This window comes from Henckelia pumila, chromosome 1, assembly GCF_033568475.1.
Source record: "Henckelia pumila isolate YLH828 chromosome 1, ASM3356847v2, whole genome shotgun sequence".
In the NCBI taxonomy this organism is placed as follows: Eukaryota; Viridiplantae; Streptophyta; class Magnoliopsida; order Lamiales; family Gesneriaceae; genus Henckelia; species Henckelia pumila.
Genome location: NC_133120.1, coordinates 82,441,708 through 82,455,984, shown reverse-complemented (window position 1 = coordinate 82,455,984; position 14,277 = coordinate 82,441,708). Strand labels below are relative to the sequence as shown.

Genomic DNA, 14,277 nt, shown 5'->3' with positions numbered 1-14,277 from the left:
TTTGAAAGCTGACGACATAAATCATAATCATTCAGTGCTCAAAAGACTCCGTGATCAATCTCGGATGGTTTGTTTTCAAGTGAAAAATAAGCACAAACATCACGTATAAAAAATATAATTAAATTTTTGCTCTCGATTTGATATGAAATTCCCTTGATGTATGCCGGACGAGTCGTTGTGTTCCCGGCAAGTATGATCTATACCTCGTGAATCTCAAGTTATGAAATAGTAATCATATATTCATATCTATATAATTTGATGTGAAGCCCTCCCAGATTTTACCAATAATCAATTCAAATCTCATTGACAAGTTATGTCGCCATTCTAGCTGCAGCACCAAAATTAATTGAGGATCCTTTAAATACCGTCTGTTTAACAATTAGATAATATTTAAACAAATTTGTTCGAAAAGATGCCACCCCGTTTAACAAGTAGTTAAACAAATTTGCTCGAAAAGATGTCAATAGAAAGAATCAAACTCGTTCCTATTATTCAAATGTTCGTCTAATATGCTCAAATTCGATAAGACAATCCTGTTGCAACAACCATTAATTTCTTATTAATTGTCAACACATGTGTAAAAGCTACTACGGAATTCATACCACTAAAAAGTTCAAATCTAACAAAATATTTGGGTATTTTAATTTAAAAAATATTTAACGAAGCTGAAGTACATATAATTTGAGAATGGTGTCGATTTTTCAGGAGGCAAAATTTGTAAATTCTGGGAGAGAGTACAAAAACAAATGCAAGTCACGCGGCTGGAGATCAATAATTTGTGCATATTGGTGACGTTTTCAGGTGACCATTCCTCGTCTCGTGGGTCGTGAAGTAAGTCTAGATTTCAGTGTTTTGGACCTTTCTGACTTGTAATAATACTTAGTTTGCTACATTACTATTATTATTCATGTGAATGCACAATCTCCCATGCTCCTCTACGAGTCAGCGTAAGGTCGATCGTGAAATACCTTGGAATTTCCAAAGGTATCTAAATTATCATTTCTTTAGAATTTATATTTGATTTTATTCCTCCAGAATATATAGTATGTCAATCTTATTTACAAAGTTTTTTTTCTCCGGTTATCACAAATATTTTTTTTGGTTAACTTTTAATAAATTTTTTTACCTGCAAATATTATTCTCAACTAGTGTCTCCATAAAATCGTTGGAAAAGAAAATCTACAAACCAAACTTTATTTTTAATTGAATTAAAAAAAAGTTTAATATTTTCAAGACGTTATTAACATGATATAAAAACAATAAAAAATGTTAGTAAATTCAGAATTGGAATGGCCGGTAAATGAAATGAAGTTTATGTAAATAATTTAATTAATGGCAGCGAGAAAATATATAATGCTCACGAATCCTTATTTGCGCGACAAATTAAAACATGTTCATATTTATAATGTAATATTTTTTAACATAAGCAATGACAGTTTTTCGTAAGTGGCCTAAATAAGCGATGATATGTCTCATAAAATTGATTTGTGAGGCCGTCTCATGTATAGTGTTACACCGTAAAATATACAACACACACACACACAAAAAAGAGATTAACATGAATGAGTAACCTTTTACTATTTCCAAACGCATAGGCGAGGGGTGCATTAAAATCATGAAATGGTACGTATCAGAAGTGTGGCGCCTGCGGTTTTCAAGACACAAAAAAATGAATGCCACAAAAATTTAGTCAAAGATTTCTTGTAATACTACACAGGCTTTCTTCTCTCTCTACTGGAGAAACTTGATGACGCACGTTGCTCTTCCCGTTGCCCATGTTACTCCTGCTAGCTATAAATACCCACCCAAGTTTCCATTCATTCTCGCTCACCCCTTTCATATCTATATGAAATATCACTTGTTCATTCATAAGTTTTAGTTTCTTTGTTTTGCATTTCGACGGTGCCTTGATAATTAGTGCGAGCAAGCCATAAAGCTCAGGAGGGATAGCGCCATCGACGATGCATCATGTTTGTCTTATTACATGCATGCAAGTCTCTTTGGCGCTATCCATCTTGAGTTTCATGGACTTCTTTGTACTTTCTTTTTATTATTAATTAATTTATTTGTTTGTTTGTTTTTTGAGACGTTGTCTTCGATTTTTTGTCAAGTGAATGTGGACGATTGTTAAGAGAATTTCCATATTAATTACTTATTTTTATAGGTTGCAAACACTACTTTAATATGTGACATTAATATGTGACAGCTTCATGCATTTAATTATTTCATGATCACAAATTTAATGGAGGTTCATTGGTCGTTCACAATGGTGGTTTCTCCGAAAATTAAACCCATATTTGGTTAACTAAGTCGCTTCCTATTTCATTTATCCTCTTCAAAAGTATATATATAAGTACGTGCATTTGAGTATTTTGGCCTTTATATGGCTAGTAAAAATTGTACTACCTGCGACCGCTTAGTTTGGTTTTAATAAAGAATATATACAAGCTTACTGTAAAAAAAAATCTAAAAAAAAAACCGTATTATATATTATGTTATTATTCTTTTATCTCGATTGTATAGGTTTCTTTTCCTTTTTTTTTCTCCAAATATGTAGTCTATAGTTTATAGTGATATTCTCGTATTAACTAAATCTTGGAAAAGGAACAAATGATTTAATAATTAATTAAAAAGAACCAATTATTATAACTTTTGTTGGTAAACTTAATTTGTTCATCAAATTATTTTCACGATGCATGCATGTGGAAAAACAAATAAACATCTGTATATTTGAGGCAGACAAATTAAGCATATATTAATAATTAATATAGTAAGATGTTTTAATTTTCGGATCAAGATACAACCTTGTGATTTATTTTAGGCAAATTAATTAATATATATCTATCTTGCGCCGCACTTCAGGAATCGTGACAAATTCCGAGGGAAAAAATTCAACTTCAGAAAGTGGAAAAGGATGCGGGTTGAATATATAGTTGATACATCGATTTGAGTACTCGTTTTCTTTTCTTTTCCTTTTCCTTTTTTTTCACCTTTTTTTTTAAATGGATAGTAAAATGCATGGCTAATTGCATCCACACCCCCTATAAAAAGTCTAAAAGACATAAAACCCCTTAAGAAATATTAATAGGCTAATGCATCCCTCAGTTTTTTAAAATGTAGCACATTTCACCCTTATGTTATACAAACTCGGGCACATTTATACCTTCTCATATGAGTTTTTATGCTAATTTTTTTAAAACATAAGGTCTAACATGCTATTAATTTTACACAGGGAGTTTTATGTCTTTTAGACTTTTCACAGGGGGTGTGGATGCAATTAGCCCGTGAAATACATGTATTTGATTAAGAGTTATTTGCACCAACAACCCCTGTGAAATATTAAAAATGCACATTTCTCCCCTGTGAAATTTTAATAGGCATCTTCAACTCTAACCTTTTAAAAAATTAGCACACTCCCCCCTTCAGATGAGTGCTTGTTGCGCACGCGCCCCTTATGCGACTGGGCAAAGATTTTAATATTTTTTTTGCATCAAATACCCCCTGTGAAATATTAAAAATGCATATTTGACCCCTGTGAAAATAATTTTTAAATCTATTCAACTCATAATACATAATATTTATTAAAATCTAATTATAAAATATTTAGCAAACATTTTTTGTTTTATTAATTTATTTTAAATTTTAAATTTATTATGATTATATAATTGTTTTCTAAAAAATATTATTATTTTATCTTGTTATTATTATTTTATTAAACTTTCTTTTTTTTTTCCAACTTCTCCATTAAAAATGCATTCATAAACGAGATTTAAATACCTAAAAAGTACCAAAATATTAAATCAAAATGATAAGTGAATAATAAGTACCAAACATTTTTTATTTAATTTATTTTTATTTTTAATTAATTTATTTTTAAATAAAATTATTACTTTATCTCGTTATCATTATTTTATCAAATCACTTCTTGTTTTCAAATTCTTCATTAAACATGATTCATAAATAAAGATTTAAATATCTAAAAATACCAAATTATTGAACCAAATGTTAAGTTTATGAATGTTACTTTTTTGATTTAGAATTATATTAGCATGTTGTTTTTTTATTATTTATTACAAATTGTGCAATGCATATTCTCGAAAAATTTAAATTTTGGTTCAATAATATATAGTCATAAATAGAAAAAACAATATGTTTGAACTTATCAGTATAGTTCAATATGTTGATACTTGAAATTATTTAAATAATTATTTATGAATGCATGTTTAATGAAAAAGTTGGAAATACGAAGTGAATTTAATAAAATAATGATAACAGGATAAAGTAATAATATTTTTTAGAAAATAATTAATTAATGATAATACATTTAAAATAAAAAATAAAAAATAATAAAACAAAAAATGTTTTCTAAATATTTATAATTGTATTTTATTAAAAATTATGTATTATGAGTTGAATAGATTTAAAAATTATTTACACAGCGGTCAAATATGTATTTTAAATATTTCACAGGGGTATTTGGTGCAAAAAAAAATATCAAAATCTTTGCACAGTTGCATGAATGGCGCGTGCGCAACAATCACTCATCTGAAGGGGCGAGTGTGCTAATTTTTTAAAATGTTAGAGTTGAAGATACCTATTAAAATTTCACAGGAAAAAAATGTGCATTTTCAATATTTTACAGGGCTGATTGATGCAAATAACACATTTTATTAATGGAGAGAAAGTGTACAGGGGAGGACGTACAATAATTGTAGGAGATGGATCCGTCTATCACATCAATAGGACGGAACATGCATAGTTCTTATCGTAAAAGTTAAAATATATGTCAGTGCTCTTTAATCGCAAACAACTCAAATCAATTAATATTGCACCACAAATTCAACCACTACCAAATAAACACCACCATTCATTTGAGATCAACGAAAATTGGTATGTTCCACACACAATGGTCTTGAGTTATAAGGATTAATTCAATTCTTGATTATGATACTTCCCAGTTCCCACTAAAAAAAAAAAAGAGACAGAAACTTAGCAAAGTGGAAAAATATATATATCAAATCAAATTCATGTTTTGGATTCACTTTTCGCGCGTCACGGTCTACTTGGTTTCAAAAAAATTTTGAAATTGAATCGAAAAATAATTCAAAAAAAAAAAAAAACAAATGGTTTGATTTAAAATTGAGATTAACAAAATTCAAATCAAAACAAATTGGATTTTATAAATTTGGATATATATATATATGTGTGTGTGTGTGTGTGAGAGAGAGAGAGAGAGAGAGAGAGAGATAGAGAGAGAGAGAGAGAGAGAGAGAGAGAGAGAGAGAGAGAGAGAGATTGAATTTAATTAAAATCTAGCATAGCGTGAATCTTTTAATTATAAAAATCTGAATTGCTGCGATTGATTTTATTTCTTTTCTAAATTTATTTGTTTCTCTTTGCTATTTTTCAAGGGACGTTTTATGAAGTTTTTTTTGAAGCAAAACAAATAGTTTTAAGAATAATATTAATTTTTATGCTAATTACTTTTGTACATTAATATTCTAAAAATCGGTAGGCAATACGTGAATGGTCAATCGATCACCCGCCGCCTAGTGTCTAGACGTTTAGGCGGCCGTCTAGGTGATTTTTTTTATTTTTAGCATAAATATCTAATTATTATAGTCCGATTCATTTTAATATTTTTTCAATAATTTCTTTTTATCTAATTCACCTGAGTGGTATTTTTTCAAGTTTAAATATCTAATTATTCTTGTTAATTTTAATATTTCTTCAATAATTCTTCGTTATCGAATTCAACTCAAAATACATGACATATTTCTCATTTTCATCCGATACAAATTTATTGCCAAATATGTCAAATAATTTTTTTAAAAAAAATTAAAATTTAAAAAATATAAATTAATATTATATGTTAATCTAAGCGGTCTTCGAGACAGATTTTGAGGCGTCTCGACGGCGATTATACTGCCTAATTAAAACGAACATTTAATATAATAACTCTCAGAAACTTCAACTATCCAAAAATCGAGACGGTAGCCAACCGCCTAGCATCTAGGCGCCGCCTTTTAGAACATTGTTTTTTGTAATTTAATTATTATTAATTCATTTGATCATTGTTAAATAGTTGTCTATGCATGCGTATATTATTATTTTTATGAAATTTTATTTATCATAGCTAGTTTATAAATTTTAAATTATATTTAAAAATCATCAAATTATTCTAATTTTGACCAAAAAAACGCAAAAAATCAAAGTTTAAAATCGACGAACCAAAATATTATTATTCAGGGTTCGGTTTTAATTTTTTTAATGGTTTCGTTAATTTGAACAGCTGATTAGTAAAGCTAATTTATAAAACCAAAAAATTTAGAATATGGTTCGGGTTTTTGTCAAAATGAAACTAAATATTCCGTCCATACCTTATATCCACACAATGAAATTCCACAAGTTTAATTATAAACAAAAACTGCAATAGATAAGTTATGTTAGCAATTAATGAAATTCATTGTAATTTTAAGTTTCTCGTTCCTTCTAAAAGATTATTAATTAATTAATAAATGCGTCAAGTTTCAAATCCTTTCATGGAACAAAGATATAAGAAAAACTAGTCATATATATATTGCAAAAATGTAGGTACCAACTTTAGAACACGAAGTCTTATACATGGTACATACATATATATAACCTAGTACCGATCGATGTCGAAGACATCCATTACACATCCAATATCAAACCCCTAAATCGCTATGAATAACATAGATATATAAACCACGCATGCATGCACTGATCATCACAGTTTCGGATTCGCTTTTCGCCCGTCGAAGACCTTGAGCACGAATCTGGTGTTGGGAATGGAGAGCTTGTCGTGTAAAATAGATCCGATGGTGGCAATCAGTTTCCTTTTAACCTGAGAATTGATCTCGCCCATGGATACGATCTCCGCCAATGCCGCCGGTTCTTTGTTACCTCCAAATGTTATGGCTACTGACCCTTTCACAAGAATCATCACAAACTGTATATTTTTTTAACACATGAGTGTACGGATACACACACACACACACACATGTATAGTTCATGTAGAGATTGATTAGAAAACGTACGTTTTTCGGTATTCCGACGATCTGAGAAACAGCATCCGTTAGTTCGGAAAACATGGAGTCGGCATCCACTCCTCCCTCGTGGATGTTAACGTTTGTGGAGATATCAAGGCAAGGCATCTCGTTCGATTATGCAATGTTCACTTATGTGTAGGAGATACATGTGTATATATAAGCCAACTTTTTATAGATCCCTTATATTATATATTGCACAAGTCATAATGTCATCACGTTTCTTTTTTATTAATAATAATAAATATCTCAGGGTTCTCTTTTCCTTTTTATTTATTTTTTTCCTTTTTTTTTTTTTTGCTTGAAAAAAAATCTAAATAGAGTTGACACCGAAACACACTTATATAACTATATAAAATCAATATATATAATAAAACGCGTGTGTATAACTAATTGATCATGGTCCATGCACTTGATGTTTAAGTTGTTAGTTTCCCACACTTTCTTGATTTCTCGAGGTATATGTGGAATGTAATAATACATATCGGTGGGATATTTTTATTTTTTATTAATTAATTATTAAGAAAGAAAAGGGGAGCTAGGGGGACATTGGTTGGCCCCCGTTTGACCACCTTGTCCTTGCAAACACGCAATTCATTATTATTCTAAAACTTTTCTAAACCGGATTCCTTTTGGTTAGGCCAAAAGTGGAATGTAATATTTACCTTCCTTTTTCCATCAAATTACAACGTGTTTTATGAATTGGCACGTGTGTAAATCGAGGTTGAGTTTGGATTGGAGAGACGATTTGAAAGACGATGAATTTTAAATGACTCTATATCTCGGTGGATAATTTGGGATCATGCTATATTTATAAATGAAATTACACTTTAGGTTACAAAGTATATTTGAAATTACAAAATAATCTTAAATGTAATTTTGAAAGATTTTTTTTAAATAAAATATAGGGATAATTTTTTAATGTCAAATATATTTTATAACTCAATTTATAACTCTTATTGTACATATAATATTTTTCTATATTTTGTTATTTTGGATTAAAATCTTTAGTTTCAGAAAAATTTTGAACTTTTATGGAGGATTATGAAAGCTATATATATTTAGCACTCCTTTGATAATAAAATTAATTATATAGGTCACAATATATGGCGGTCAAAACCTGATAATGTTATCCCCCTTGACGAAAATCAAATATCAGAAGATTAATATTATTGTTTGCACATAAAAATTGACAAATTTTGTGTGAGTTGCGAAGGCGTGCTAGACACGTGTGTGCCGAAATAAAATAAAAATGAAAAATAAAATCTAACTTCTAAAACCAAGCGAATGTGAGCCCCGATTTCATCGTCGGTCTCAATTCTACCGGTTAAACGCCAAAGAACATAAGGAATAATGAAAAAAAATCATTAATAGCAATTGAAACTTCAAAATTATTACTAAAAATTTGAAAATGACAAGTGTTTGTCATAAAACAAAATAAAAGATGTTGCTGGAAAGCTCGAGAAACTACGAAATATGACTGAAAATATGTACTGGAAATCTAGAAAAATACAAGAACAATGATGAAATTTTGAAAATGTGCATAAATATGCTGAAGATTTCAAGCTTTTGGAGCTTGGAAGTGTTGGATTGTTGGTTGTGCTTGTGTTCTGCATGAATGCACCTTTTAAATGTTGGTTCCCGACTCAGTTCCTCAACTGCTTACCTCCACTAGCCCCACTACTTGCAGCATTAACATCCCCATTAACAACCTCACTAACTCTTAACTACTTTGACTTGGTCTTCTTCTCACTCTTTCTTAGCTTGGTTCCCCAAGTGACGAAGCCCAGTGCCCAACTTCATCATCCTACTGGAAAAATTGCAAATTTAGTAATGTATGTTAGTCACTTTGCGATTTTGGTTCTCTATGTTTTCACATTTCAGTTTTAGTCCTGCATGTTCTGATTTTTGGCAATTTCAGTCTTTTTTATTCGAAAATGCTTACGTGACACTGTACACATCAGCTCCACATCAGCACTGAATTGGTGCCATTTCAGCGCCACGTCGAAAAAAGGACTAAAATTATCAAAAAAATAAAGATAGCGGACTAAAACTGAAATATGAAAATATAAATGACAAAAATCGCAAAGTGACAAATATACAGGACCAAAAAAACAATTTTCCCCCATCCTACTACTTGTAACTGTTTTGACTTAGTCTTTTTCTCTTTCTCTGCTTGGTTTCTCGAGTGTCAATCCGATTCCCCGAGTGCAGTAGTGGGTCTTGAAGTTGTTGACCAAATCTTTGAAGTTCTTGTATCTTTATCGGGCTTTAATTCACCGATGACTACACTACAACAAATATGCTAATTAACCACACTAAAAAGACAACGGTTTTATACACAAACTGTTGTCTTTTGACATTTAACAACGGTTTTTCAAAAACCGTTGTTGTTGGCCGTATTTTAATTAAAAACTACAACGGTTTTTAAAAAACCGTTGTCTTATATGTGTTAAAGACAACGATTTTAAAAAACCGTTGTCTATCAGCGGGTTTTTTATGGCCTACGACAACGGTTTTAATTAACCGTTGTCTATGTGCGTGCTTTTTGAGCTCTACGACAACAGTTATTTGTAACCGTTGTCTTTTTGTATTGCTTTATGTAGTCTAAGACAACACGTTTTTTAAACCGTTGTCTTTGTTTTTTTTAAATATATATATATATAGAAATGATACCCTGCACCCTAGGTGTGCAGGGTAACATGAGTACCGCATACGTGGCGGTCCATGATTGGTCAGCCAGTTTTTGTAAAAAACAATTGTGTGGTTGTGGGCGCGCCACGTAGGCAGGTGCCCACAGGTGTGCAGGGTAAGGGTGTGCAGGGTATCATTACTCTATATATATATATATATATATATATATATATATATATATATAACCTACAGCGTGTCTACACTCTTTAAGGGAAGAATGAAAAAAAGAAAGAAAAGAGAAGCCCAAACCCTAGCCCCAACCCGTCGCCCCTCCGACCCAGCTCAGATCCGGTGCCTTAGCCACCGATCGATCGCCGAAAACATCTCCAGCTTCGATTTAAGCCATCTCCAGCTTTGATTTAAGCCATCTCCAACTTCGATTTAAGCCATAAATCATAAATTTTGAGCAAGGAATCGAGCTGCTCGAAGTCTTGTTCGGTGACCTACTACACGCGTTGTTCTTAATCTTTCTTGTGCGAGTTTGCTTCGATTTTTGGTTGTAAGTTGCTCTTAACCAAGCTATTTCGAGCATAGTCCAGTCTTTCTCTGTTCCATTTTTTTCTATTTTTTTTGGGTTTTTTTTCCATATCAGTTGAAGATCTTTTGGTTTTGTGTTCTTGGGATGCATTTCTTCGTCGATTTGTATGAAGTAAACTTATAAGTTCTAAACCATAATTTCTGCTGCATTCGCTAATGCCGCTAATGTGTCTGCTGAGAAGGCGTAAGAGCACAAAAATGCCTATTTTAGTCGTGTTGGAGAGTGTTTTTTTTACTGCAAAATAACTTTACATGGATCCAGGATTCTTTGTCAAGCTGGAACTCTGGACCAGAAAAGGTAAAGGGGAAATCTTGGTCTGTCTATGAGGAGAAAACGCGAGGGTCGACAAAGGACAGCAAGCGGCCTTAACTGGAGCAGCGAGAATGGTTTTAGCCAACAATCAGGCTTCTGGTTATGAAATTATTGCTGATCCTCATGTCCTACCCGATTCACATATCAATTATATCAAGACCCAAGATATATCCCCTGCTTTCATTTGTAGGGAATAAAATGAAAATTTAGCAACTCTTACTGCAGGTCTGGTGTAGCTTCTATCACCCGACCCCAAACTCAATTAGGTACAAAACCAGCTCCATCCATGGCGGCCTTTTCGTCCAAGGGTCCTAGCACCATCACACCAGAAATACTAAAGGTTTTTTGACATCAAATTAACTAACTTAATAAGTACTTCCCTTTCATATAAAAAGGGGGTGTGATACATTTTCATGTTGTAATTTCAGCCTGATATCACCGCTCCAGGAGTGAGTGTACGTCATAGCTGCCTACACGGAAGCTCAGGGACCAACAAATCAAGATTTCGACAAACAACGTGTCAAGTTCAATTCTAATGGTATGATGGTAAGATGGTTTGTTAATATTGTGGAATTTTATACTAACTTAATAAGTACTTCCCTTTGATTTGGATTTTTGTGCTACTCAGACGACAAGAGACAATTGAGTTTCTAATATAAAATTTTTTCCTTACATCTTCAGCTTTGATTTAAGCCATAAATCATAATTTTTGAGCAAGACTTTACTTGTTAATGCTAATGGTATGATGGTTTGTTAATTTTGTGAAATTTTATACTTTACCGGCTGAAAAGGACACTGATGAAGTTTATGCACAGATTACATTGCTGCCAGAAACAGATGTAAGAACCTATCTTTTTTTTGTGTTTTCTTTTATTTTTTATGTGATATTCAGCAAAATGCTTTAAGGTTAAAATTATGAAATTTACATAAGTTTTATGGTTGCATATTCAGCAGACTGGGCCAAGAAGCTTTGATAACTCCCCGGAGGAGCCTCCTAAATCTGCAGTGCACTCGTTCTGCAAGGTTTTGACTGCATCGGATACAAGTACCCATGGTGGATTCTCCGACTTGTATTTGAAAATTTTATGATAGCAATGGCATCAGTAGGTTTGCTCTATGACTAGATTTATGAAGTCTCACATAGTTTAGTGTTACTTCTGTTGTGATTGATATTCATGTTTATGTATGTTACGAGTCTTCTTATTTTTCAAAGCAAGGTTTGCTTTTGTTTTCTTCATTGTCATTCGTTTCAGCATTTAATATGATTGCTGCTGTTTCATGTTCACTTAGCAGCTCATGGCTTCCTTCATGTGCAAGATATTGGAGGGGCACAAAGGTACCTTCACTCATATTAAGCATAAGAAGGTACAACTAATCAAGTTGATAAGATTTTCAATCACTTAAAATTGGGATTTTGGAGCAGATTCTTTTTATTTTTTTGGTCAAGTGAGTATTTATTATGTTGCATAGTCTACATCAAAGATTAAGTTTGGTAAACACATTCATCTAGATTTTCTGCTTTCTTATACTATAATAATATTTTTTACACAAAAGGATTCCTCAAGATATTGTTTATGACCTTGTGGAGATCATCATTTTGTTGCAGTATATATGTTCATGGAATCTGGAGCAATAAACATCCAGGCTTTCTCTTACCATTCATGATTTTTGCCTGAATGACAAAAGCTATCATGCACCTTGGAAGCTGGTATTACTCAATTTACTGATATTAACTGTACCGAAATATTTTGTTACCCCTATGATCTGATTTTTAACTAATCTGATTGTTAAGATGCTTGGTTATTATCGCTCTAAAAAGCTTCCAAGAATGTTCTCTTCAGAAGCAGTGAAGTTAAATTAGATGTTGTGAAACCAGACCCATCATGGTCAGAGTTTCAGGAATACTTCAAACAAGAGGTTTCTTATTTTCATTCTAAATATGATTCGAGTTAATTTGTTATTTCTATTATATGAGGACAACTCTGTTCTTGATTGTGCAGGACGGAGAAAAGAGGTTGCTAGCATTCACCAAGAGAGGGACAAATATTCACTCAGTAAGTCTAATATAAAGTAACTTGGCTTCTGGAATTGTTCTGCTTGAGAAAAGATTTAAACCTTAAAGACCTACTTACTAGGTATTATGTGGTGTTCGGTACCTCGTTTAGCTGTTGCCAACTCTGCACAAAGAAGTATATGTCTTACCTTCCCACACCCTTGATAATTTTTAGAAACGACTAGTACAGCACACACCTTCGATTTCTAGACCACATAGCCTCAAGGAAAGCATATATGTGTAATGCTAACAACGTTGATTTCTATTTTATCTAGTAAAATATCAAGATGATTAAAAAGTAGGGAGTTTATTTTTATCATTAGGTTTCGCCATCACATGACAAAAAAATTATCAGAAAATTACATTTCTCCTACAAGAATTGATTCATAGAAACTTTCACGATGAGCCGAGAAATATGAGAGTTAAATGTGTTAACCACTGTATGTATGCCTTTTTTACTGCTTGTATATAATTCTTTATAATAAACGGGCTGTGATCAGGTATTTATTCAAGAAAATCTAATATCTTTTTTTAAAAAAAATAAGAAAATCTTCTTTAAGCTAATAATTGGCAGTCTTTAACGATTTTCTTGACTATAAATCCTCCTGTATGCAGGAATTTTCCTACAGAAAGGGCGATTGGGTTGTATTCGGCTCGGAAACAAGCGGTTTTCCTCTGGAAGCGCTGCTGGATTGTAAAAGCAAACCACTCGATGGAGGAACCATTCGAAATTCGATGGTCGAAACGTATGTTAGATGTCTAAATTTGTCAGTGAGTGTTGGCATTGCCTTGTATGAAGCGTCTAGGCAGCTAAATTACGAGCATATGCAGACAAATACAGGTTAACCACTTATATAAGCAGACAAAAAAGATTATATGCAGGCTTGTACTGCCTGTTTCCCATGAAGCAAAATCCATGTTGAAAAACACATTTGGTTTCGAAAACCATATAATAGACAAATACAGGTTAGTCATGAGCTTTTTTTAATTGGTCTATTAGCAATTTAATATACTTTATGCCTTAACTTCACTCTTTTCAATCTCTATGCCACTACAGCTACAATGTCTGCAAGGTTGAAATTAAGTTGCTTGGAATATTGTAGATGAATTAACTTGTGGCATGTTTATTTTTGGTTTCAGGGTCGTGGAACTGCACTGAAAGACATTCCAAAGAGTATTCATTTTTCATTAATTTCCTCATTTCTGTACCATGCAAGCACTACTCCTCATTTCTGTACCATGCAAAAGCATTAAGATCAAGAAAGTTAATTTGATCGATCTTGTAGCTGCTTTGATCTTGAGGAGGTAAAGACATGTTTCGAATTGCAGGTGTCAGATGAAGGGGGGATAGCAAAGAAGCTGTGGAAAAAGTTCAAGAACGAGAGGGCTTTAGCTCTTTACAGCCCTTTTTCAGTTTGCTTGGCTGCCGGAACTTTGGACCCCAAGTCTTTTATTCATTGCATCTCTCAAGATGTCTATTTTCTTCAGGCTTTTGCTCACGCGTAAGCCACCATGTCTCTTTATGTGTTTTTTTTTTTGAAAAGAAATCATCTGTGTTGTTCTGACTATTTGTTTCTGCATATATTTTTGGATTGGATCAATTTGGTGTA

General features: G+C 32.2%; 1 protein-coding gene across 1 annotated transcript; it reads right to left on the bottom strand.

Moving 5' to 3' along the window:
* Positions 1-6,652: 6,652 nt before the first annotated feature.
* LOC140876274 (uncharacterized) lies at positions 6,653-7,196 on the bottom strand. The gene is made up of 2 exons (XM_073280193.1): positions 7,062-7,196; positions 6,653-6,973 (listed from the first exon to the last, which is right to left on the bottom strand). Exons 1-2 carry the CDS (start codon positions 7,176-7,178, stop codon positions 6,752-6,754), a joined length of 339 nt encoding a protein of 112 aa, XP_073136294.1. The 5' UTR covers positions 7,179-7,196; the 3' UTR covers positions 6,653-6,751.
* Between the last annotated feature and the right edge of the window lie 7,081 nt (positions 7,197-14,277).